General features: G+C 46.6%; 2 protein-coding genes across 7 annotated transcripts in view; one reads left to right on the top strand and one right to left on the bottom strand.

The window, feature by feature from the left end:
- The window catches only part of NKAPD1 (NKAP domain containing 1), a 42,518-nt gene extending 16,156 nt beyond the window's left edge, over positions 1–26,362 (top strand). For all 6 annotated transcript variants that reach the window (XM_033918583.1, XM_033918580.1, XM_033918581.1 and 3 more), the window contains 3 exons: positions 909–1,073; positions 6,080–6,133; positions 24,359–26,362. In XM_033918583.1, coding sequence (XP_033774474.1) covers positions 909–1,073; positions 6,080–6,133; positions 24,359–24,863 — 724 coding nt within the window. In that variant the 3' untranslated portion in view covers positions 24,864–26,362. The remainder of the gene's footprint in view (positions 1–908; positions 1,074–6,079; positions 6,134–24,358) is intronic.
- Positions 1–27,228, bottom strand: part of PIH1D2 (PIH1 domain containing 2) — a 155,175-nt gene that overhangs the window by 62,086 nt on the left and 65,861 nt on the right. The window lies entirely within an intron of this gene.

Below are 27,228 nucleotides of genomic sequence, written 5' to 3'. Positions count from 1 at the left end.
TCTGCATTGGCACCTCTCTCCTTATGATTTGTTATCATGCCCCTCCCCTTCCCCATGGTCCTGTAAACCAGCCAACAGCAGCAGTGTGAAAGAGGCAGCCTCTGACCAGCCCCTGGGGGTGGTGGTGTGTTGGTCCTGCCTCCTTTGATGCTGTGTCTGTTGGTGGGACATTGGCTGAGGGAACTCTCAGAGGCTGCCTCTTTTCATGTTGCTGCTGCCAGCAGGTTTGCAGGATCAGGGGCAGGTGTGGGAGGAAAGGGAGCGGGAGCAATGCTGAAGCATAGATGGGAGGGAGAGAGAGACTGGAGATGCCAAACCTGCTGAGGGGGAAGGGGCAGATATGCTTAAACGTTGCACCAGGTGAGGCACTGGTAGGGATTTTGGTGCCCTTTATGGCCAGTGCCCTAAGCCAGTATCGCACCTGGTCTAGTGGTTAAGCTGGCCCTATCTGACGACATCTGTAGGGAGACTAAATTAGAGCCTTATAACCCCTAATGTGAAGAGGACATATAGAAGAGCTTGACTACATAAACTTACATGTCCCAGTAACTCACTTATTAACAATGAGTTGTTTGGGTTACTTATATGTATCTCCTATTTAACTTTTAAATTATATTTATCTGTTTTATTCTTTTCCTTCTTTCTGTACTTGCCAGCTGCCATGAGCAGGAGCTCACTAGAAGCAGTTTTGCTGGAGTATATAAGAAAAAAGTGACAGTGATGATATTCTGCAAATTTGTCACAGAATTCATAGAGCAACATATAAGGGAGCATAAGAGCTTTATGGCATAGTGCTGGGTTTTGAACCATCATTCCCAATGCTTCATATAGGGTAAAATGGTACTTGGATGATAGTACTTTTTAAGCTTTTTGTCATTGAACAAAGTGCATATTTGAAATCTTTCCAGGAGTCGAATGCGTTCTGATGGATTTGATGATGAGGGTGGTGGTCACCGAGAAGATTCAAGAGTGAAAACCGTGGGCCAAACAGTAGTGACTCTGGAGAAGGATTTACGCAAGACCCAATATTGGAATAAAAGGATCTATGAGTGTGAGGCCAGTATACCTGATAGGTAAGCAGTGCATCCAGAGTCATGGCACATTTGTCACCAGCTAATTGTCCATCTGAATCTTCTGATCTTGGGGCAGAGCTTAAGCAGGAAGATATGGTCTCCATCTGTCTTATTTTTTGTAGAATCTGCCCATTCCACAAGCCCAAGCACCATTAATTGGATGCTGCTGTAGCTTTAGTGGTACACACTTTCAATTTGAAGAAAGGCCAAGCACATGACTTGTATGTGGCCAAAGTGCAGATTTTTAATTGCAAAGAAATCAGTATTTCAATACACAGACTGGATTTTAAGAATCTGATAAGATCCAATTTTGTATTGTGCATGCACAGGGCTAGCTTAATAATTAGGTAAGACCATGTAGTTGCCTAGGGAGGCAGCTTCTACTACTACTACTATTATTTCTAGAGCACTATCAGACGTAAGCAGCTCTGTACAGTCACAAAGAGCTAATCCTTGCTCGAATGAGCTTACAATTTAAATAAGACAGGATGCTAGGGTAAAGGTTACAGTTAGAGGGGATGGATAAACTTCTGGCTAGGGGTAAGCAGAGGGTAGAAGGGAGTAGGGTTATGAGTTGAAAGCTGTCTCAAAAAGATGGGTTTTCAGCCTACTTTTGAATAAGGGAAAAGAAAGGGCATATAGGGCAGCGAGCTGAAAGGAATGAAGTCGAATTGGAAGTGGAGGAGGGTACAGATTAAAGCAATTTGTTTCTGAGTTCTCAGGGAATTGTATAAGGAGAGACAAAAGAGGAGAGATACTGAATTGCTGCAGAATGAACATGCTTGTAGGTTAGTAATAGGAGCTTGAACTGTTTGCGAAGGCGGATAGGGTGTCAGTGAAGTGATTTGAGGCGAGGGGTGAGGTGAGTGTAGCAAGGTTGGCAGAAGATAAGTCATGCAGCAGAGTTTTGTACAGATTGCAGGGAGAAGAGGTGATTCAGCAGGAATACCTGTTAGAAACAGATTGCAGTAGTCTAAGCATGAAGTTATGAGAGTGTAGACAAGGGTCTGGATAGTGTGCTCAGAGGAAGAGGCAAATTTTGATGATGTAGAGATAGAAGTGACAGGCTTTAGCAGTCTGATGGATGTGGGTAGAAAATGAGAGCTTGGAGTTGAAGACAACTCAAAGGTTACGAGCAGAGGAGACAGGAACGATAACAGTATTATTTACAGAGACAGAGAATGGAGGGAGAGGAGCAGAGGGTTTAGGAGGAAAGAGGAGCAGTTCAGTCTTGGTACATGTTTAGTTTCAGGTAGCAGTGGGACATCCAGGCAGCAATATCAGCCAGGCAGGCTGAGGTTTTTTCTTAGATTAGGTGAAATCTCAGGTGTCAAGAGATAGATCTGGGAATCGGGAACATATAGGTGATACTGGAAGCTAAGGGAGGAGATCAGGGCACCAAGGGAAGAGGTGGGAGAGAGAAGAAAAGACCTAAGAGCCCTGGGGTATACCAGCTGCTAGTGAGATAGCAGCAGAGGAGGACCCACTAGTGCAAACACTAAAAGTACAATGGAAAAAGAAGGAGGCAAACCAGGAGAGGACAGATTCACAGAATCCAAGTGACGAAAGCGTATCAAGGAGTAAGCAGTTATAACAAAAGCAGCAGACAGATCAAGAAGGTTGAAGTTAGACTAAAGGCCCTTAGATCTGGCTAGGAACAGGTCAATGCAGACTTTGGTAGAGGCAGTCTCTCTGGAGTATAGGATGCGGAAGCCAGATTGTAGAGAATCAAGAGCCTGTTGAGATGAAAGGAAGTCAAGGCAGTGATGAAGGGCAAGCACGCGCGAGTAGGTTGGATAGTAACGGAAGAAGGGAGATAGGGCAATAGTTGGAGGGGTAGGTAGGGTCCATCGAGGGTTTTTTGAGAAGCGGCTTAACCACTGCATGTTTGAAGGCATCAAGAACAGTTGCAGTGAAAATGGATAGTTGAGGATATGACAGCAGGTACAAAAGTATGTGAGATGGAGGTCAAGAAGAGGGGTGGGAATAGGGTCAGAGGGGCATATAGTAGGCTTGGCTGAGGACAGAATTTGTGCGGTTTCTTCCTCTGTGATTTCGGAGAAGGAAGAAAAGTCAGTGGGAGTTGAAGGAGGGTTGAGAGGGTGGGACCAGGCAAGGGAGGATGGGTCAGGAGAGGAAGTTTGCAAGTTGTTGAGTGACAGAAGAAGGAATTGTGGGAGCTGGAAGATTAGGAGAATGGATGGTAGAAAGGTAGCAAATTCAAGGTCGATCTTGTGAATCTTATCATGGAAAAATTCAGCCATCATATGGAAAGAGAGAGAAGGAGAGGTTGGAGGAGGGGGGTGTTTTGAGGAAGGAGTTCAGCGTGGCAAAGAGATGGCAGGGGTTGGAAGAAAGGAAGTTAGTTACCGTATTTGCCGGCATATAAGACGACTGGGCGTATAAGACGACCCCCCAACTTTTACAGTTAAAATATAGAGTTTGTTATATACTCGCCATATAAGACTACCCCTTCTTCCGCACACCTTCTGCACAACAAATAAAACTTAAAAGAACATCAGAATTTATTTCAACAATTTTAATTAATTCACTAAAGCTGAATAGAACAATAAACCCATGGGAGCTGCCATGCTATTTGTTTTCTAAACTGTTAACCAAACTGAAACTGTCAATGATAGAAGGAAGATAACACATAGAGGGAGAGAGCAAGTGCCGGGCAAGTCCCTAGCAAGTTTGCTGGCATGACAGTTTCCCTTTAAAAGCCTTCAAAAGCCTCCTGTTCGCCCCCGCAACTTCCTTAAGGGCTAGACTCCACACACGGCCGCATGTGCGAGAGACGTAGTAAAGAGAAAAGGGGTGGGGCCAGAGCGCCGCTGCTTCCCGCTGCGCAGGATGAAGGAGCTGGCACCCTTGTCACACTGATGTCCCGGCAGGTTTACTAGTACCCTAAGCACCGTAAGGAGGTAAGGAAGGAGATGTTAGGGCATGTAAAGTAAGGGCATGTAAACAGTACCCGGCGTATAAGACGACCCCCGACTTTGGGGAGGATTTTAAGGTACTGAAAAGTCGTCTTATATGCCGGCAAATACGGTAACTGGATGTAGTAGTTTTGCTTATCCAGCGTGAGAGCAGAATTAAAGGAGGTTAGCAAGGAAGTTAGCATGTGTGCGAGATTTAAGCCAAAGGTGCTTGGCAGAGCTTCAAGTTTTAAGTTTATTATAAAATTTGATTAATCGCTTATTCCAAATTCTAAGCGTTGAACAAATCGATAAAATTACAAAGTTAGGGGAGACAAACATAACTAACAAAAAAGACTAAATCTACGAAACATAATAAAAACCAACTTTTTAAACATAAGGAAAGAATAGGAAAGAAATACAATCTGATTAATAAAAAGAAAGACAATTAAGGTCAGAAACAATAGAAAGGGGAAGGACAAAAACTCTCAAAAGATATAAAGATAAAATGAAATTCCTGAGCAATTCATTTAGTCATTATATGCATCTTTAAAAAGAAAGCTTTTGAGTTTGCTCTTAAATTTTTCCAAATTTTTTTCCTCTCTTAAGTAAATTGGAAGGTAATTCCATGTTTGAGAAGCAGTAACGGAAAAGATGAATTGCCGTCATGTGTTAATAATTTTAAGGGAGGGAATGATTAATAAGTGTTGGTCATTCGACCTCAGTAATCTAGATGAAGTATAAGGAATCAATACTTTGTAAATAAAAGCTTGGGTTTTAGATATCAGAGATTTAAAGGTAAGCAAACTTAATTTGTACATTATGCGATGTGCGACAGGAAGACAGTGTGCTTTTTTAAGTAAAGGAGTCACATGATCAAATTTCTTGGCTATCATAAGTTTAATTGAAGCATTCTGGGGACAGCAAAAAGCAGCTGCAATCAAAGCAAAACAGTAGATCCTGATAGTTACACTATTTCAAATAGCCTTCAGGGAGTACTTTTTACTGAAGGAAAGGTGGACAGTTCTCAAACAGTTCATTTACCCAGATGAATGACTTTTGGAATTGCCCTTATGTATCCTCTATAATAAAACCCTAAGCGTGAATGCGCACTTAGGGTTTTGTGATCCCTGCCACCGTGCTGTGTGCCTCCATGCCGGATTCGATTTATGGCATGTGGGGCAGCTTGCGACAGCAGTGGCAGTTTGATTCCTGCGCTGCTGCTGCTGCTGCCGGGACGCCTCTTCTCACCCCTGGACCAGCAAACGCAGCAGCCGCGGGGCATTTGCTAGGCTGGCCCACTTCGATAATGCGAGGTGGGCCGGCCTAGCAAAAGCCCCAAGGCTGCCCGGGCTAGCGGATGCTGGACGGGGGAGCAGGGAAAGGAGAAGGCCTACTGCTGGACAGGGGAAGCAGGGAAGAGGTGCTGCTGGACAGGGGAGGAGGTAAAAGGAAGGGAGAAGGCCTACTGCTGGACAAGGGGGAGCAGAGAAGAGGTGCTGCTAGACGGGGGAGGTTAAACAAAGGGAGAATGGCTGCTGCTGGACAGGGGGAGCAGGGAAGGGATGCTGCTGGACATGGGGGAGGTAAAAGGAAGGGAGAAGGGCTACTGTTGAACAGGGGGAGCAGGAAAAGGGTGGTGGTGGACAGCCGAGGAAAGAGAGAGACAAAAAGAAAGAGACAGACAGACAGAAAGCGGCCAAGGAGAGAGAGAGAGAGAAAGAAAAACAGACAGACACACACATCTATTCTAGCACCCGTTCATATAATGGGCTTAAAAACTAGTATGTATATAAAATGTTTAATGTTAAAAACTATGATGTGTACAGTACAATTATGTTTTTTTTTCAGGAATGTTGTGGGATGATTGAGTTTAATTCTCAAAATCTTGGTTGGGGGGGTAGGAGGGGTCCAGGAGTCTGAAAGTTTAATGGGGGGGGCAGTTTGGCAGCAGTGGCATAAGGCTTAGGATTCGCCTAGGGTGTTGATACCCTTGCATCACCCCTATTCACACAAGCAGAAGTCCAATTATAACTAAATTTATCTCTAATTACATTTCCTATTAGGATTTTCTTTGTCTTTCTGTAGATGGGGACACAGTGGATACAAAGAGTTGTACCCAGAGGAATTTGAAACTGACAGGTTTGTTTTGTCAAATGTTTTTAAATCCATACTATTGTTTTTAGAATTATACATGATTCAGCACCGAACTATATGCCTCTTCTGGTTTCTCCTTAAAATTATTATAAATTCTCTTTTTAACAGATACTAGCAGGGAACCTGCAAACAAAATCCCCACTCCTTTTGTCTTTCTTTGCAACTTATTTGAGCCCAGATAAAGGATATTTTGTTCGTTGGAGAAAAAAATCATGTTTGGGAAGAAGATGAGTTTCCTGAACAAAGATCAGAGGCCTTTAAATGGAGTACTTCCTTAAAGAATTTTTGCCTCTTGAATAGTGTGTTCAGGCCTTGAACATTGAAAGAGATAAATTTAACATCCATAATATATAAAATTAAAGTCCCACCATGTTTCTCCTTGCCAGGTACACATAAAAACATTGCTCATTCCACAGAACCCCAATTTCCCATCAAGTATCCCCATTCTTTATCTCCTTCATTATTCCCTTCAGTTCCCCCAGTCTCCTTTCACACCAAGTGACGTACAAATCCATGACACGACCTACAGTAGAGTTGGAGGAAGCGTACCCATCCAGCTTAACTGACCAAAAACCAACTACACACATTTTACTTCTCAAAAGAGAAATCACTTTCAACTCAAACATTAACTCTTTATTTGACATTGTTGCTCAGAAGCAACGTGTTTCTAAGGCTCTTATGGGAGATCTGTATTTCCAAGTGCCTGTTCTTTAAGCGTTTCTCCAGACTGGCACAGCTCACTGATGGGTAATAGCTCACCATGACCAGCAGGTGGAGACTGAGGCACACACTTTTGGCTCTAGTATAAGTGGGTGTGCAGTCCCAAGTACAATCAGTCTGCTCTCAGTCTCCAACAGGTGGAGGTGGTAAACCTGTGCAGTCTTCCCTGAGTTAGTTTAGGGCTATTGGATTTTGTTTTGAGGCCTTCTGGTCCCCCATCTGTGGTGCCAGATTGAGCTTGGGGGGACCCTTTTGGGGGGTCGGTCCAACCTCGGGGGTGCCACACTCGGGTCAAGTCCCTCCCCTCATTTCCCCCACCTCCCCCAAATTTTACAGTGGAGGTGCCTCAGCTATAAACCTTGCCACTGATACCGGCAAGGTATATGGCTTAGAGAGCCAGTGGGGTCTGTTTATATTGTAAAATAAAGTTACTTTGAAAAAAAAGTCCTGAGGCAGTGCCAGTCTGAAGGGATTCCTTCAATTGATCTTAATTGTATTTAATTCTAACTGGCACTTTATTTTTCAGCTTAGTAGCAGTTTCCGCAATGAGTACTTTTAAAGGGAAAAAGTGCTCATTGTGCTTCAGGCACCAAGTCAGTGTGGCCGACCTGTGTTTGCGGTGTGCTGGCCGCCGTGAAGGGGAATCTTCAGCTTTGGATGCCAGCGAACAGGGTTCCCCTTCATGAGTCTTCACATGAGCAGCAGGGGGGAAGCCTGGGCTTCCCCTCCCGCCCACAAAGGGATTGCCCCAGCCACCAATGGTCAGGGAAATAAGGTTTTCCTTACCGCCAATAGTGCTGGGGACACATATCAGTGATGATGTTGCTCATTCTGGCTGAGGATGTAATAGTAAAGTGAGGTTTATGTATAGCATTCTTTTGTAAACTTTACTTGCTTCCGCTCTCAGATACCCTCTTTGTAAAATTCTAAGCTTCATGTCCTCAGTCTTGGAGACAAAATCCTCCATAGAGGTACAAAGTCTTCTAAGCTTCATATATGTGAGATTATTTTTTGTAAATTGAATATTTTTTCTCCCTCATTTTTTTGAGTAATTTAATACCCTGTCATTTTCAATTAACAGGTCTCCTGCTTTGGAAGTGAGTCCTGCTTTGCCGCCAAGGGGCTTTCCCCAAAATTTTGTGTTTGTCTTGTGCTTATTTTCAGGCAACCGGAATTCCTGTTTCCTCCCCGGGGGTCTTGAGTTTTTTGGGGGGTCTTTCGCCCTCCGCCTCCACCCTGTTCAGCCCCCCTTCACGCCAGTTCCAACCCATTTCCCCCCAGCTTTGTCCAAGTGGCCGAGGGTTTTTTGGAACAATGATTTTTTGTTTGGAAATGCGTTTTTGTTTGATGAGGACTTGGACCCCTTGGTGGACCTCCAAGATCTTCTCAGGGGGGACGGATGCCGCAGGCGGACGTTTTACGGAACTGCCAGCTGGCGAGGATGCATCAAAGGTACGTATTTTTCAGCAGGAAAAGCTCCAGGAGCTTTTTCTTCAGATTTCATCTGTTTTGCGTTTCGAGGAGGACGCAAAGGAGTCCCCGCATGTGGTGGACACTCTGCTTCGCGGGATCTTCTCTGCATCCTGCTCTTTTCCTGTGCATCAGCATATTTGGGATACAGTGCTCATGCAATGGAAGGCTCCAGAAATGCCTTTTCGTTTTGCGCCATCTATGGCTCACCTGTATCCCATCCTGGAGGGGGATAGGGATATCTAGAAGTCACCTATGGTGGATTCGGTGGTCTAGGCTAACGCACATCTGCAAACGGTGCCGATTGAGGGCAGCTCAGCTTTGTGGAACTCTGAGGATCCTAGGATAGAGTCTCTTCTTAAGATGAGTTTTGATGTGGCTGCCCTAGCAGTCCAGGCGGCGATGTATGGCGGTCTGGTGGCTTGGGCTTGTTTTCGATGGTCTGAGCGTGTTCTTGACTGGGAGTCAAATGACTGGTCCTTGGTGGATCAGGAGGTAGCTAAGATGGAGATGGGTGCTTCTTATCTCTCGGATGACATGTATGATCTGCTTTGGGCTTCAGCCAAGTCCATGGCTCTTGGTGTGGCTGCTCATCTTACCCTGTGGCTCCAGGGTTGGTCGACAGACGTGGCGTCTAAGGCTAAACTTACAAAATTTTCCTTTCAGGGGTCTTTCTTTGGCAAAGATCAGGATAAGTTGGTTCAGACCATGACTGACTCTAAGGTGCCCTGTCTTCCTGAGGACTGTGCTCACCCACCTGCGCAAGGGGGGTTGTTGCTTGGAGAAGTTTGCATGATTTTTGCTGTTACCACCCTGGTCGAGGGGTGGCTTCTTTTCCTTCCACCAGGTCCTAGGGCCAGTTTTTTCAGCGTATTCAGTCCTTTTGGGGGGACCCACTGGGGAGGGCGGGACTCATCCGGCAGCCCCTCTGCTGCCTCTCCAGCATAATGACTCTTTACGGGCCCTTCCCCTGGTGCCGGTTGCGGGAGTTTTACCAGGGGTGGGCAGCAATCATGACAGATCAGTGGGTCCTGGAGGTGATTCGGGATGGATATGCTCTGGAGTTTGCCCGATCTTGCTGGATCGTTTCTTCTCTTCTCCTTGTCAGGCAGCTTGGAAGAAGTGGACTATTCGTCAGACCCTATAGCGGTTGCTTGACCTCAACACTGTAGTACCCGTGCCTGCTTGGGAATTTTGCACTGGCAGGTATTCCATTTACTTTGTGGTGCCCAGGAAAGAGGGGTCTTTTTGGCCCATCTTGGATCTGAAGGGAGTCAACAGGGTGCTCTGGGTTCCATCTTTTCATATGGAGAACCTGAGATCTGTCATTCTGGCAGTTCAGCCGGGGGAATTCCTGACTTCTCTCGATCTGACGGAGGCCTACCTGCAGGTTCCAATTCAGACCTCCCATCAGTGGTTCCTTCGTTTCTTCCTTTGGTCTGGTCATGGCTCTGTGGACGTTCACCAAAATTATTGTGGTAATGGCGGTGGCCTTGCATAAGAAGGGCATTATCCCTGGACAAGCAGGCAGCATATTCTTGACTGATGGGTGACGGCACCGACGGAGCCCCGATACGGACAATTTTAGAGTGATTGCACTCTAAGAACTTGGAAAGTTCTAGTAGGCCGCACCGCGCACGCGCGAGTGCCTTCCCGCCCGACAGAGGTGCGCGGTCCCCAGTTTCTTAGTTTCCGCGGAGCTAAGAAGACGCACTTTCAACGGCTGTTGAAATTTTTTCTTAAACGCCTTCCCGCTCGCGTAAACCTTTTTCATATTTTATTGCTTTTCTTATTTTTTTTTTAAAAAAAAGGGAAGACATTTCTTTTCTTTTTTTCTCATTTTTTCGGGTTCGCCCCGGCGGGGCCTGCTGCCACCATCGAGGCCTCGGCCTTCGATTTGGCAGAAGCCGTTTTTACGTTCATGCCTCCCCAACCCAGTTTTAAGAAGTGCCAGCGGTGCGCGAGGCCCATTTCTCTTACCGACCCGCACAACTGGTGCTTACAGTGCCTCGGTCCTGACCATCGGGCGTCCACCTGCACCTGCTGCGCCACTCTGAAAAAGAGAACTCTAAAAAACCGCCAAATTCAACAGCGGTTGTTGTTTGGTGATGTCGGATTCGGCGGCACCGACTCCGACTTCGGCCCCGACGCAGTCGGCACCTACCTCTTCGACACCGCGCGATACCACGCCAGCGTCGCATCCCTCAGGTAAGCCGGCTAAGAAGCCTTCCCCGCTGGAGCGCCCTCCGGTCTCAGTGGCAGCGAGCCCAATCCTGCCGACCTCGAGGCGCCCGCGGAAGCGCTCCACTCCGATTGAGGTTAGCCCTTCAACCTCGGGTTCCTCTTCGGAGTGTAGAGCGGCACCAAAGGTACCGCAGAAGAAAAAAGCGGTACCGGTGCCTTCGCTGGACGAGCAAATTGCCGCCGTCCTGCAAGTGCAGCTCAAAGAGCAATTGCAACAGCTCCTGCCTGCTCTTCTGCCACCGAGCCTTCCAGTCCCGGTCCGGTCTGAGCTACCGGTACCGGCAGTGGAGCAGCCTCTTTTATCGGTATCCACTTTGTCGGTACCGGTACGGACAGCTTCCTCGGTGTCCATGCCAATTTTAGCGCCGGAATCGAGGTCTTTACACCAGGCGGTGCAAACTTCGGCACCGGCACACCCGATAACATCTCCCGGTACCGTTTCTCAGAGGTCTGGTAAGTCGACTCACAAAACTCGACACCTTGAACCCTCTACACCGGAGTCACGGGACCGTAGCTTTCAAGTGAGGGACCCTGATCTGTGGGGTGATTCAGAGGAGCCTTTCCTCTCTGAGGGAGAGTGTTCGTCAGGGGACGAGGATCCTTCTGGTTTAGATCCGTCCTCCAAACCTGATGAAACTTCTTTCACCTCTTTTCTTAAAGAGATGTGCGACTCTCTCTCTATTCCCTTGGAGGCTGAATCTAAAAAATCCAAGGCATTTCTCGATGCCCTGGACTTTGACCAGCCTCCAAGGGAATTCTTAAAATTACCTCTCCATGATATTTTACGAGAGACCTTCTATAAAAATCTGGAGACACCTTTGACAATTCCAGGAGCTCCCCGCAAACTGGACTCCTTATATAAGGTCATTCCTATTCCTGGCTTTGACAAACCGCAACTCCCCCATGAGTCTTTTCTAGTGGAATCTACTTTAAAGAAATCCACATGGTCTAGTGCAGGGGTCTGCAACCTTTAAGACATAAAGAGCCACTTGGACCCGTTTTCGAAAAGAAAAAAAAACTTGGAGCCGCAAAACCATTATAAAACAAATCTAACACTGCATATATTGTTTCTTTTCTTAATGCTATATACAGGATCACTAAATTGAAAATAAAATCATTTTTCCTACCTTTGCTATTTGGTGATTTCATGAGTCTCTGGTTGCACTTTCTTCTTCTGACTGTGCATCCAATCTTTCAGCCTCCTGTATGTTTCCTCTCCTCCAGACCTCATTCTCTCCCCCAACTTTTTCTTTCTGTCTCCCTGTTCCCCCTTCTTTCTGTCTCCGTGCCCTCCCCCAAGCCACTCGGTTTGCTGCCACCGCAATCGGGGAACAGCCCCCAAGCCACCGCCGTCCCAAGCTTTCCCTGCAGAAGTGTTGCGCTGACCAGCATTCCGCTCCCTGACGTCAATTCTGACGTAGGAGAGGAAGTTCCGGGCCAACAAGGCATTTCTCCTCATTCCATCCAGCCTGAGCCCCATCTCTCCTTGATCCAGCATTTCCCTTCTGTGTCTGTCAGAATTACCATTCCACCTATTTTCCAGCATCACCCTTCTTTGTGTCCATCTCACCTATATCCCTATCTCACCATTTTTTCAGAATCTTCATTTGTCTCTGTCCTTGTCTTTACCCCATGTTCACCATTTGCCCTTTCAATGTCTTTATCTCCCCCCCACACACACACTTTTTCAGTATTACTTCTATGTCTCTATTTCACCTCCTCTTCATGTTCCCTCTGTATCTCTATCCTTATTCAGTAGGTCCTGCATACTCTTTCTCTTCTTTGTGTCACTATCTCCATTTTCAGCTTTCCCCCCTTTTCCTTTGTTACTGCACCCTGTAGCTAGAATCTTTCCACCCTCCCTCCACTCCGGCCCAGCCCAGTATGAAATATTTCCTTTTGTTTCCCTCCCCTCTCTCTTTCTCTCTCTCTTCTCCTCCCTCACCCACGAGTCCTGCATCTGGCCCTCTCACTTCTACCTGCACCTGGCAACACCCCCCTGCTCCGCGGCTCTCTTCAGCAACTCGTCAGCAGCAGTGATCAAGACAAGCTGCCGACATCGAGGCCTTCCCTCTACGAGTCCCGCCTTTGTGGAAAAAGGAAGTTGAAACAAGCGGGACTCGCAGAGGGTAGGCCCCGACGTCAGAAGCTTGTGTCGATCGCTGCTGCTGAGTTGCCGAAGAGAGCCGCGGAGCAGGGGATGTGGCCGGAAGCAGGGAGAGGGAGATAGGAAGGCTGTAGATCTCCGGAGCATGACACCGACCCCGGCCAGGATGATTTCTTTTTCAGGCGTGCACCTTACAAGTCCAGCGTCGCGGCGGGAAATAGCCATGCTGAGCAGTGAGCTCAGCACTACACAGATGAAAGCCTTGCTTGCTGATTGGTCCGGCGGGGCGGGGCCGCCGGACCAATCAGCAAGCAAGGCTTTCATCTGTGTATGTGCTGAGCTCACTGCTCAGCATGGCTATTTCCCGCCGCGACGCCGACTTGTAAGCTGCATGCCTGCGTGACACACTACCGGAGCCGCAGCAAAGGTGGAAAAGAGCCGCATGCGGCTCTGGAGCCGCGGGTTGCCGACCCCCGGTCTAGTGTGTACGCCTCTGTCCCTCCTGGCAGAGAAGGTAAGGCCATGGATAAGTTTGGCAAACGGTTGTACCAGAATGTGATGCTAGCTAATAGATCTGGAAACTATGCTTTCCATTTTTCGTTCTACCTTAAGCATCTCATTCAAACTTTGTCAACTTTTGAGAAATACCTTCCTGACCGTAAAAGATCTGCCTTTCGCCAAACTTCTTCATCGCTCTTACAACTTCGTAAGTTCATGGTCAGATCAATCTATGATACCTTTGAGCTGACCTCTAGGGCCACGGCTATGTCAGTGGCCATGCGACGTCTGGCCTGGCTTAGAGCCAGAGAAGAGCGTATCAAATGGACTAATGAGTGGCTTCGCAGATGGTGCATAGAGATGAACTTTGGATTCCTAGACCACGGAGAGGCGCTACAGGGACTGCAGGGACCAGACGGACTCCACCTGACCAGGAGAGGTAAAAACGTATTTGGACATCGACTAGCCCGCCTACTTCGTAAGGCTTTAAACTAGGTAAGTTGGGGGAGGGTATCCACTCACATTCCAGAGCAGTAAGAAACTATCCTGAGGTGGCGAGCCACAACCACACTTCTGAGTCCAAGGTAAGTACCCATACTATACAAGATAAAATGGGAGTCACACTAAATCAGAAGGGAATCTCTTCACAGGGACTTAAAAACAATAAGGTATGGAGGGCAATGTATGTTAATGCACACAGTTTGGGCAACAAAATTCTGGAATTGGAGACTGAAATAATGAACGCAGACCTAGATGTGGTGGCAATATCTGAGACTTGGTTCACGGACTCGCACGGGTGGGATATGGTTATACCGGGCTACAACTTGCTTCGTCGAGACAGAGAGGGAAAGTTAGGAGGAGGGGTAGCACTATACATTAAAGAAAACATCAAGACTACCAGAATCACAGATGTTAGATACTCCGGGGAATCCCTCTGGGTGAACCTGGCTAGAGGGAACGAAAAATGCTTATACCTTGGTGTGGTATATAGACCTCCTAGACAACAGGAAGACAAGGACATAGAACTGATCGAGGATATAGAGAATATCACTTTGCGCGGGGACACAGTTCTGCTAGGAGACTTCAACATGCCCGATGCAGATTGGAACACACTCTCTGCGACTACCTCTGGCAGCAGAAGAATATTAACCTCCATAAAGGCAGCACGACTCAAACAAATGGTACTGGAGCCCACTAGAAACCAGGCGATACTAGACCTGGTACTCACCAACGGAGACAGCGTCACAGAAGTATTAGTAGGAGATACGCTGGCCTCTAGCGACCATAACATGGTATGGCTTAACCTCAGATGGGGTTTCTCTAGATCAAATACAGTGACGAGAGTCCTCAACTTTAAAGGCACAGACTTCGAACACATGGGAGATTTTGTCCACCGGGAGCTGCAGAACCAAGCACAAACCGACAACGTGGAGAATATGTGGTCGACTCTGAAATCCACCTTGCATGAAGCAACAAATCGCTATGTAAAAAAGGTCAGCAAAAGTCGGAGAAACAAGAGACCCCAGTGGTTCAGTACTGAAATTTCGGACCTCGTTAATGAGAAGAAAAAAGCATTTATCGCCTACAAACATTTAGGAAAGCAGGAGGCAAAAGAAGACTATCAGGACAGGTCTAAAGCTGTCAAGAAGGCAGTCAGAGAGGCCAAGCTCCGAATAGAGGAGAATCTAGCGCGGAACATTAAGAAAGGGGATAAATCCTTCTTTAGGTATATTAGTGACAGGAAAAGAAACAAAGATGGGATAGAACGACTCAGGAAATCGGACGGGAACTATGCAGAATCGGATTCCACTAAGGCCGAGCTACTAAATGAATACTTCTGCTCGGTTTTCACCTGTGAGGCACCGGGATCCGGTCCACTTTTACAGACAAGGGAAAACCAGAAAGACCCGTTTCAAGACTTCAAGTTTACGCCCAGTAGCGTCTACTGCGAACTTTCAAGACTCAAAGTGAACAAAGCCATGGGACCAGACAACCTACACCCCAGGGTACTCAGAGAGTTGAGTGAAGTCCTGGCGGAACCATTGTCTGTGCTCTTCAATCTCTCCCTAAGCACGGGAAGAGTCCCCTTGGACTGGAAAACAGCTAACGTTATTCCACTCCACAAAAAGGGCTGCAGGACAGAGACGGCAAATTACAGACCGGTAAGTCTCACATCCATAGTATGCAAGCTCATGGAAACACTGATCAAACAGAAACTTGATACAATACTGGATGAAGAAAATCTACGTGATCCCCATCAACATGGATTTACCAAGGGCAGGTCCTGCCAATCAAATCTGATTAGCTTCTTCGACTGGGTAACAAGACAACTGGATGCCGGGGAGTCCCTGGACGTAGTGTATTTGGACTTCAGCAAAGCTTTTGATAGCGTCCCACACCGCAGGTTATTGAACAAGTTGAAATCGCTGGGATTAGGGGAAACACTAGCTGCATGGGTTAAAGATTGGCTGAGCGGTAGAATTCAGAGGGTGATGGTAAATGGTACCCCATCCAAAACATCAGATGTGACCAGTGGAGTGCCACAAGGCTCGGTCTTAGGTCCAATCCTATTCAACATATTCATAAGTGATATGACCCAAGGGCTCAGAGGAAAAATATCATTGTTCGCCGATGACGCCAAACTGTGCAACATAGTAGGTAAAAGCACTATGCCTGACAGTATGACGCAGGACCTACTACTATTAGAACAATGGTCATCGACTTGGCAGCTCAACTTCAATGCTAAAAAATGCAAAGTGATGCACCTGGGTAAAAGAAATCTGTGCAGGACTTACACGTTAAATGGTGAGACCTTAGTTAGGACCACGGAAGAACGGGATTTAGGAGTAATCATTAGTGATGACATGAAAACTGCCAATCAAGTGGAAAAGGCTTCCTCCAAGGCAAGGCAAATGATGGGTTGTATCCGTAGAGGTTTTATCAGCAGGATGCCAGAGGTCATAATGCCACTGTACAGGTCCATGGTGAGACCTCATTTGGAATATTGTGTTCAATTCTGGAGACCACATTACCAGAAAGATGTGCTGAGAGTTGAGTCAGTTCAGCGGATGGCCACCAGGATGGTCTCGGGGCTCAAGGATCTTCCGTATGAAGTAAGGCTGAATAAATTGCAGCTGTACTCACTTGAAGAACGAAGAGAGAGAGGAGACATGATTGAGACATTTAAATATATCACGGGTCGTATCGAGGTGGAAGAGGATATCTTTCGTCTTATGGGACCTTCGTCCACCAGAGGGCATCCGCTGAAAATCAGGGGAGGGAAATTTCATGGGGACTCCAGAAAGTATTTCTTCACTGAGAGGGTGGTCGATCATTGGAATGAACTCCCACGGCAGGTGATTGAGGCCAACAGCGTGGCAGATTTCAAAAATAAATGGGATATTCATGTGGGATCTCTGATGAGGTAAGGGCAGGAGGTTGGGGGAAGGGTCACTGGAGTGGGCAGACTTGATGGGCTTTGGCCCTTTTCTGCCGTCATTTTTCTATGTTTTCTATGTTTTCTATGTAATTACCAAGATCGCCTGGCCAATGCACCTTGCTTGGGGGATGAGCTGTTTGGAGAATCCATGGACTCCACTACCCAAAAGCTCTCAGCTCATGAGACTCGGTGGGACACTCTCCTTAAAACGAAAAAGAAAACCCCACCTACCAGGCCTTTTCGCCAGCAGTCGGCCTACGAGCGTAGATTTGTGGCTCGTCCTTTACCACAGGCCCCGCAACAACCCAGACGTCAGAGGCAACAACAGAGGCAAGCTACTAGACCAGCACAGCAGCAACAACAGGTGAAGCCTCCCCCTTCACAAAAATCCACTCAACCCTTTTGACTTGGTTCTCCAGGACATAGCTAGCCTCCATCCTGCTGCCCACCCTCCGCAGCCCATAGGAGGACGCCTTACTCTTTTCATAAGCCGTTGGGAAACCATCACCTCGGATCAGTGGGTCCTCAACATCATCCGCCACAGCTACTCTCTCAACTTTCAGACACTTCCTGCCCAAAGTCCACCAAAAGAGTCTGCTTTGAACACTCCTCAGGGTTCACTCCTTCTTCAGGAGGTTCAATCCCTCCTCCTTCTGAACGCCATAGAGGAAGTTCCTCTAGATCAAAAGGGGCAGGGATTCTACTCCCGTTATTTTCTAGTCCCCCAAAAAACAGGAGATCTCAGACCCATCCTAGATCTTCGCGATCTCAACAAATGCTTGGTCAAAGAGAAATTCAGAATGCTCTCTTTAGCCACTCTTTACCCTCTTCTCAATCAAGGCGACTGGCTATGTTCCCTCGATCTCAAAGAAGCATACACTCACATACCGATCACTCTGGCCTCCAGACAGTACCTACGCTTCATGATCAATCGTTGTCATTACCAGTACAAGGTACTACCCTTCGGTCTTGCCTCCTCTCCAAGAGTGTTTACCAAATGTCTGATTGTGGTGGCTGCTTTTCTACGTTCCCACCACCTTCAGGTGTTTCCTTACCTGGACGATTGGTTGATAAAGGCCAATTCATCTCTTACAGTACTCCAGGCCACCAACTAGACCATCCTATTTCTACGTTTGCTGGGGTTCGAGATCAATTTACCCAAATCTCATCTCATCCCCACTCAGAGACTTCAATTCATTGGAGCAGTCTTGGACACAGTCCTCATGAGAGTGTTCCTGCTGTCCAACCGTCTTCAAACGCTTCAATCTCTATGTCAACAGGTGCTTCCACAACGTTCCATCTCTGCCAAGCAAATGATGATACTCCTGGGTCACATGGCCTCCACAGTTCATGTCACCCCACTTGCACGTCTTCACCTGCGCACTCCTCAATGGACCCTAGCTACCCAGTGGTCCCAAGCGATGGATCCTTGCTCACGTCACATATCTGTGACATCATCTCTTCGTCAGTCTCTACAATGGTGGTTGATATCCTCAAATCTCTCCAGAGGTCTTCTGTTCCATCTACCTCCTCATCAACTTGTCATCACCACCGACGCCTCCCCTTATGCCTGGGGAGCTCATTTGAACGAGTTCCAAACTCAAGGACTTTGGACAGCTCAGGAAATGAAGCATCACATCAATTTCCTGGAACTCAGAGCAATGTTTTATGCCCTCAAGGCCTTCCAGCATCTCCTCTTTCCTCAAGTCCTCCTGCTGTGCACAGACAATCAAGTTGCGATGTACTACATCAACAAGCAGGGTGGGACAGGCTCTCGCCTCTTGTGCCAAGAAGCCCAGAAGATTTGGGCTTGGGCCACAGATCACCATCTATTCCTGAAAGCTATCTACATTCAGGGAGAACAGAATTCCTTGGCGGACAAACTCAGCAGAATTCTCCAGCCTCACGAGTGGACACTCGATCCTTTAACTCTGCAGTCCATCTTCGCTCAGTGGGGCACTCCTCAGATAGACCTCTTTGCAGCTCCTCACAATCACCAGCTGCCCCTGTTCTGCTCCAGACTCTACACTCCTCACCGTCTGGCAGCGGATGCATTTCTCCTCGACTGGTCCAATCTGTTCCTGTACGCTTTCCCTCCTCTGCCTCTCATGTTAAGAACCTTGTTCAAGCTCAAGAGGGAACGAGCCACCATGATTCTGATTGCTCCACGGTGGCCCAGGCAACATTGGTTCTCCCTTCTACTTCAACTCAGTTCCAGGGAACCCTTTCTTCTTCCACTGTTTCCTTCTCTGCTTACACAGCATCAGGAGACTCTTCTACATCCCAACCTCCAGTCTCTGCACCTGACAGCTTGGTATCTCTCGGGCTGACTTCTCATGATACTCTTTTGTCTCAACCCGTTCGTTCCATTCTAGATGCCTCCAGGAAAACAGCCACTCTGCAATGTTACCATCAGAAGTGGACACGATTTTCTTCCTGGTGTCTTCTTCATCATCTTGATCCCACTTCCCTGGCAGTGGAGACATTGTTGGATTATCTGCTTTCTTTGTCTGACTCTGGCCTTAAGTCTACTTCCATCAGAGTCCACCTCAGTGCTATTGCTGCTTTTCATGAGCCGGTTCATGGAAAACTTCTCTCAGCTCATCCCTTGGTGTCCAGGTTCATGCGGGGTCTTTTCAATGTGAAACCACCTCTTAAAGCCCCTCCTGTAATCTGGGATCTCAATGTGGTTCTTTCCGCCTTAATGAAGCCTCCATTTGAACCTTTGGCTACCACTCCTTTCAAGTTTCTCACTTGGAAAGTACTTTTCCTTATTGCTCTTACCTCTGCCAGGAGGGTCAGTGAGCTACATGCACTAGTTGCAGATCCACCTTTTACGGTCTTTCATTATGACAAGGTGGTTCTGCGTACACATCCAAAGTTTCTCCCTAAGGTTGTCTCTGAATTCCATCTCAACCAATCCATTGTTCTGCCTGTCTTCTTTCCGAAACCTCACTCTCATTCTGGAGAACAGGCTGTACATACTTTGGACTGTAAGAGGGCTCTAGCTTACTATTTAGAGCGTACTAAGCCCCACAGATCAGCTCCCCAACTCTTTCTGTCCTTTGATCCGAATAAATTGGGACGTCCTGTTTCTAAACGTACGTTGTCTAATTGGCTGGCAGCGTGCATTTCATTCTGTTATGCTCAGACCGGACTGACACTGGAAGGTTCTGTCATGGCCCATAGAGTTCGAGCTATGGCAGCATCTGTAGCTTTCCTCCGTTCCACTCCTATTGAGGAAATCTGCAAGGCTGCTACTTGGTCCTCAGTTCATACTTTTACATCTCACTATTGTCTGGATGCTTTCTCCAGACGGGATGGACACTTCGGCCAATCTATTTTGCAAAATTTGTTTTCCTAATGGCCAACCTTCCCTCCATCCCTCTTTTTGTTAGCTTGGAGGTCACCCATCAGTCAAGAATATGCTGCCTGCTTATCCTGGGATAAAGCACAGTTACTTACCGTAACAGGTGTTATCCAGGGACAGCAGGCAGATATTCTTGCGTCCCACCCACCTCCCGGGTTGGCTTCTTAGCTGGCTTATCCTAACTGGGGACCGTGTGCCTCTGTCGGGCGGGAAGGCACTCGCGTGTGCGCGGTGCGGCCTACTAGAACTTTCCAAGTTCTTAGAGTGCAATCACTCTAAAATTGTCCGTACCGGGGCTCCGTCGGTGCCGTCACCCATCAGTCAAGAATATCTGCCTGCTGTCCCTGGATAACACCTGTTACGGTAAGTAACTGTGCTTTCTGGTTCATTCCTATCTTGGACGACTGGTTGATCCAAGCTAAATCTTTGCAGAAGAGCTCCCGAGTTACGGCTCGGTTTGTGGAGTTCTTGCAGTCACTGGGATGGGTGGTCAACCTGTCCAAGAGCCGGTTGACTCTGTCTCAGCACCTGGAGTACCTCAGGGTTCTCTTCAACACTAGCCTGGGGAAGGTCTTCCTCCCAGAGCCTGAGTGGACAAGTTACAGTTGCAGATTCGCCTTCTGATGGCTTCCGGTGTCTTTGGGCGCAGGATTTTTTTTTTTTTTTTTTTACAGGTCTTGGGGTTGATGGCGGCCTCTCTGGATGTGGTTCGGTGGGCTCGGGCTCACATGTGGCCACTCCAGCATGCTCTGCTTCAACGGTGGTCACCTCAGTTGCACAATCTGTATTCTCCCGTTCCTTTTCGGGGGTTAGTTTGTCGCAGCCTCTGTTGGTGGCTACAATCTTCCAATCTGTTGCAGGGAGTGAGTCTGGATCATCCCCAGTGGACAGTGCTTCTTACGGATGCCAGTCTCCCTTGGCTGGGGAGCTCGGTGTCTCAGTTGCTCAGCTCAGGGCAGCTGGTCTCCGGAGGAGGCATCTTGGTCGATCAATGTTCTGGAGACCAGAGCCATCCAGTTGGCGTTGCTAGTGTTCCAGAAGTTGCTGTGGGTAAGTTGGTTCAGGTTCTCTCCGACAATGCCATAGGTGGCTTATGTCAATCGTCAGGTGAGAACCAGGAGTCATCTGGAGGCTAATCTTCTGGCCATCTCTGCTTCCCTCATAGCGGGATCGGAGAATGTTCAGGCAGACTTCCTCAATCATCACAAGCTGGATCCTGGCGAATGGTGTCTCAGTATACGGCCTTCGGGTTGATTGTGCAGACCTGGGGCGCACTGGTCATGAAATTGATGGCCACAAGTGTCAATGCCTGGGGCGGGCCAGTCATGAACCTGATGGCGAGTATCAACACCATAGTGCCATGGTTCTTTATTCAGCATAGAAATCTTCAGGCCGAGGGGCTGGATACTCTGGTGCAGCCTTACCCAATGGAGGGCCTCCTCTAGGTGTTTCCCATGTGACCAGTGGTGGGCAGAGTCCTCCTTCGCATCGCTTGGCACCCTGGACGCGTGATCCTTGTGGCTCCAGGCTGGCCCAGGTGCCACTGGTACGCAGATCTGGTTTGTTTTCTCATGGCAGATCCTCTTCTGCTGCCCCTGTCGCCGGACCACATTCCAGTGTTTGATCCGGGTCCCTTTTGTCTTACGGCTTGGCTCTTGAAAGGGAATGCCTAGGTAAGAAAGGTTATTCAGATAAAGTGATTTCTACTCTCTTGGGCTCCCGGAGGCTTTCCACCTCTTGTGCTTATGTGTGAGTTTGGCGTATCTTTGAGAAGTGGTGTCCGCGCGTGATTCCCATTTGTGCCTTTTTGCCTCACATCTTGGAGTTCTTGCAGGATGGCCTGGACAGGGGCCTTGCCTGGTCGTCAGTCTGGGTTCAGCTTGTGGCTTTGTCTGTGTTTCGCAGTTTGCTGCATGGTTGGTGTTTAACCTCTTCCCCAGATGCGATTCATTTTTTTAGGGCGGCCAAATTGCCTGGGATCTCAATCTGGTACTGTCTGTGCTTGTGTGCCTTCCTTTTGAGCCTCTGGGCTCCTGCACGTTGAAGGACCTTACTCTTAAGGCAGTTTTCCTGGTGGCCATTATTTCTGTGAGACGCGTTTCCGAACTGCAGGCTTTCTCTTGTAGGCCTCCCTTCCTGGAGTTTTCTAGGGAGTGGGTCTTCTGCGGCCAGTTCCTTCTTTTCTGCTGAAGGTGGTTTTGCCTTTTCATGTCAATCAGTCCGTGGTCCTCCCAGGCTTAAGTAGTCGGGAGGGCTCTTTGGAACAGAGGCAGTTGCGCAATTTGGATGTCTGCTGGGTCCTCCACTCTTATGTTCAGTGGACCTAGGAGTTCCGGAAATCGGGTCGTCTTTTTGTCCTCTTTGCAGGTTCTCATAAGGGGGATGGTGCTTCCAAGGCTACCATTGCGCGCTGGATCAAGGAAACTATTGCTTCAATGTATCTTCTTCAAAAAAAACCATTGGTTCTGGAATTTCTCAAAGCTCATTCTACTTGGGATCAGGCTGCTGCTTGGGCTGAGTCTTCCCTGGTGCCTCCGGTAGATATCTGTAAAGTGGCGGTTTGGTCCTCTCTACATTCCTTTGTGCGCCACTGCCATGTGGATATTCAGGCGTGTCGGGACACGGTGTTCAGGGAGTGCATGCTTGTGGCGGCCTTTCGGGGGTCCCACCCATTATGGGTACTGTTTTGGTACGTCCCATCAGTGAGCTGTGCCGGTCTGGAGAGACACTTAAAGAAGGAGAAATTAGGTTCTTACTTACTAATTTTCTTTTTTTTAGTCTCTTCAGACCAGCACAGCCCCCGCCCTGTCTGTTTCTTTTGTGATTCACGTGAAGAATGCGTTTTTTTCTACAGGATCTTGTTTTTTTGGGTCAGTTAGGGGAGATTAAAAGAAGTGGTTTTTGATTCATCTGGCATAGCTGGCAAGCTGTGGGGACGTTTCTGAAGGTCCTTCTCCTATTCAATTTCCAACAGTATTTCTTTGTTAGTTGTTACTCCTTTGGGGAGTGTTGTTGCTGTTATAGTTCATACTTATTAGTTTCTTAGTTCTGCTTGGCTATTCGGCAGACTGATTGTAATTGGGACTACACAGCCCACTTGTACTACAGCCAAAAGTTTGTCTCTTTCTCCACCTGCTGGTCATGGTAAGCTATTACCCATCAGTGAGCTGTGCTGGTCTAGAGAGAAGAAAGAAAATTAGCAGGTAAGAACCTAATTTCTCCTTACTTAAGAACATAAGAAGTTGCCTCCACTGGGTCAGACCGAGGTCCATCTCGCCCAGCGGTCCGCTCCCACGGCGGCCCATCAGGTCTGTGACCTGTGAAGTGGTTTCTGACCACTTCTATAACCTACCTCAAGTTCTATCTGTACCCCTCTATCCCTTTATCCTCCAGGAACCTATCCAAACCCTTCTTGAATCCCTGTACAGAGTTCTGGCCTATCACTTCCTCCAGAAGCGCGTTCCATGTGTCTACCACCCTCTGCGTAAAAAATAATTTTCTAGCATTTGTTCTAAACCTGTCCCCTTTCAACTTCTCCGAGTGACCCCTAGTGCTTGTGGCTCCTCTCAGTTTGAAGAATCTGTCCTTATTTACTCTTACTTGGCCCTGTTGCTCACATTCAACATATATATATATATATATATATAAACAGCATGTAAAAGTTTAAAGGATGCATATTTTATGCTACCGTAGAGTATACATTTATTACTTATTTTAGAACTACAATATACAGTATTTATATCTTGGGAAATTTACCTATTGCCCTGTTACGCCTGTGAACTTCTCATTTGAACCTGAAGTTTGGAGGGGTGGTTGAAAAGAAAGTTGTGTTTACTTCTTTTGCATTGAAAATAATCTCCATTTGGCCAAATGTTTGACTTTTGGAGGATTAATCCTTCATCAGATTCCCTTAGACTGCAGATTTCTTAAATTTGATGCCATATACAGGTATAAGTAGCAACAATCAGCACTTATATATACATATAGTTACTCATGAAAACCCCATAGTGCAGAGCTTATCAATCTTTTTGTGTCTGTGACCCCTTGATCATGCCAAATAAAATTGTGTTAATCCCTTCTCTCCCTCCCAGAGGTGCAGAATAATGATATACCTATGGAGAGCCTGCATAAGTTGTGACTCCAAGCACAATTGGGGTCCCAACCCACAGTTTGGGAAGTTCTGCCGTAGTGATACTGTTGTTTTTAAAACTTCTTTTGTTGTCAAATGGCTATTTCAGTTGTGCATGATGACAAATACATGTACTGTTCAAAGTTATCCTGTAATTATACAAAGTAAAATCTTTTGTCAGTTTTCTTAATTTCTGAATTGCATTGTTTTTCATTACTCTGTTTTTGAATCAGTGATGGAGAAAAGAGAGATGAAAAATGTGCACTCAATGGGAAGGAAAAATCAATGCCAGTAAAACGGACCACTCAAGAATCTCGAAAACGCAAGAGACCTAAGAAATCACACAAGAAAAAGCAGCGAAAGCGGTCACACAAGAAGTTGAAGAAAAAGAGGAAGGAGGAACAATCTGAGTCCTCAAGTGATGGTGAAAGCTTAGCAGAGAGCGCAGGCAAGGCAAGAAAAATGAGGCAGAAGAGGAGGAAAACCCGAAAAAAGGCTTCAAAACAGCCATCTCCTTCATCTGGGGCAGAGAGTGATTCTCCTGACACAGTCAAAATCTCCAGCAGTTCAGGCGAAGGTAAACCCCAGGAGAAGAAGACCTGGACCAAACGGAGGAAGAAGAAACGCCACCACTCCCAGCCACGCATTGACTTAGAGACTCAGGAGAAAAAAAGTAAACGAAAGAACTGGAAGGTTGCAAATGATGATCGGTCAGAGGAGAGCTCGGATGAGGACTAAGGGGAAAACATTGTTTCCCTTCAAGGGGAAGCTCTCGTTGAACTAAACAGTTAACTGGACCATGATGCAACCTTCCCAGTTTTTTTTTATACATGTTGCTGAAACTCTGGAAAACACTTAGTATGGTGGAGAAACATAAAGCTGTTGATCGCAAAAGGTACTGCCTTTGTGCTTTCTTATGACTAAGCACATTTTGAGGAATTGCAGTTGAGAGGAAATACAGAACAAGAATTAACAAAAAAAATGACAAAAGCTTAAGTTTTCTTCATCATTTGGGCCACTTCCTTCTACTGGAAAGCAGACTACTGCCCAGAAGAGGCATTTATTTTCTGGAAGGCCTAAAATTTAAAAAAAAAACAGAAAACCTAACCCTGCCATGCAAGGGATGTTTCTAAATCTCTACCGGAGGTGATGAGGTATGAGCAGGATGGTTGTTCTGTCTATTTATTACTTTTTATGATTCAATCCAGGGATCCAAAGTGTGATCCTCAAAGCCACAGAAACCAGTCTGGTTCTTAGGATGGCCAAGCTGAATATTGGGAGATCTATTCACCTGCAGCAACTTCTCTCGTCTGCAATTGCACCGCCTGAATATTCAGTGCAGAGATCTTGAATGTCAGAGCTGCAGTGGCCTTTGAAAACCAGTGATGGAGATCACTGAATGAGACCCCAATGATCCCTGCATTTGCTTGGCGAAGGGGTGGGAAATTCTAATCAGTGAGAGATGTAGCCAGACTTGTTGGGATATCCAAACTTGGTATTCATAGATACAGATGTCTGTATTTGAGTTTAAAACTCACTTTTTTTTTGGGTCACCCTGTATATGACTAAAGTTGTTTATTTCTTGGTTTTGAGGGTCTTTATCTTCTCTTTACATTCAAGTACAGCAGATGTTTCCCTGTCTCCAGCGGGCTTACTTGATGCAAAGGAAGGTGAAGTGATTTGCACAAGGTCATATAGCATATGAGCAGGAGAAGTGAGGTGGTAGTAAATGTACTGGCATATCAGCCCCCTTTACCTGCTACAAAAACTCTTTTACAACAGGAAGGTATCGCTTTGTTGTTATTAGAGAATGACATGGGGACAAATTTGTCCCTGTCTCTGCAAAAACTCAATTTCCCTGTCCCTGCCCCATTTCTGTAAGCTCTGCCTTAACTGCATGAGCCTCAAACACTTACGATTTTAAAGTGTTTGAGGCTTGTGCAGACGAGGATGGAGTTTGCAGGAATGGGGCAAGGCCGGGAAAATGAGTTCCCACAAGGACGGGGAAAAATTAGTCCCCATGTCATTCTCCAATTGTTATATAAGGAAATAGACTGGACTTGAGTGAAAATTGAATATTGCTGGGAATACAATAACTTAGTGTCCCTTTCACTTTTCAGTCAATATATGTGTAACAGTCTGTCATCATGTGCGTCAGATTCACTGTTGCACAGAGGTGTTACAATGCAATAAAGACATGACAATTTCACAATAAAAAGACTTTTTGACTTTGATGATATGTGTGTAGGATTTGGAGTCCCCTTTGCTTCTTTTATCCTGTTTCCATAGGGTTTCACTGTACGGCAGACATAGAAAAGTGGGGAATGGGCAAAATCAAAAGTCCTTTGATACCTTAAAGTGCATATTCTTATATAATTATAGGAATCCCAGAAATTTTACCTGCTCTAATTGTTGAATTCTGTACAGGCTATCATTTAAAACCAGATGACACAATCTGTCATACCTTTTGGACAGATAGGTTTTATTGACTTTCAGAAGTAAGCTCTTTCATCTCTTACTGGTCTAGAAACCCCCTTGCTTCCTCTCACTTTGCCTCTCTGAGTAGCCATTTCTCTCAAGAGGTTAATATATTAGCATTTGTGTAATTATATCACACTGAGATTGCCCAGTCCCTTGCCATTTCCCTTACTCCATCTGTCTTTGCTGGTTTTGTATAGCAGCACTAGCTCCTTCCTCATCAATTCTGAGCTTTGCTCTGCTCACTGTCTAGGGCTTTGGCTTCCTGGTTATTAAACTCATTATATATAGCTTGCCTGCCACAGTGAACAATCACCGTATCATAAGACAGTTGGAAACCTGAACCAGAGATTTTTTTTCTATTTTTCAAAGAAACATTAACAGTTCCACCAATGCAGTTGCTGCAAAAGGGCGAGCTAATCCTCCTTCAGAACTCGCATTCAGGTTCCCCATATTGTGCTTACCTTAAATTCTTCTGCAGTAGTTCTTTGCATCGGGTCAGAAAAGCTAATAACCTCATTACCATTCATTTTAATATGCTGTGTGCTGATTGCTACTGCATGTGTTTGTCAAACTACAAAGAAACACTAACCTGTGCTCAAAGTCAATCATTGTTTATTAATAT

The sequence above is a fragment of the Geotrypetes seraphini genome, chromosome 13 (genome assembly GCF_902459505.1).
Source record: "Geotrypetes seraphini chromosome 13, aGeoSer1.1, whole genome shotgun sequence".
NCBI lineage: Eukaryota > Metazoa > Chordata > Amphibia > Gymnophiona > Dermophiidae > Geotrypetes > Geotrypetes seraphini.
Note: the sequence above shows the minus strand (reverse complement) of the source record. Positions and strands in the feature narration are given on the sequence as shown.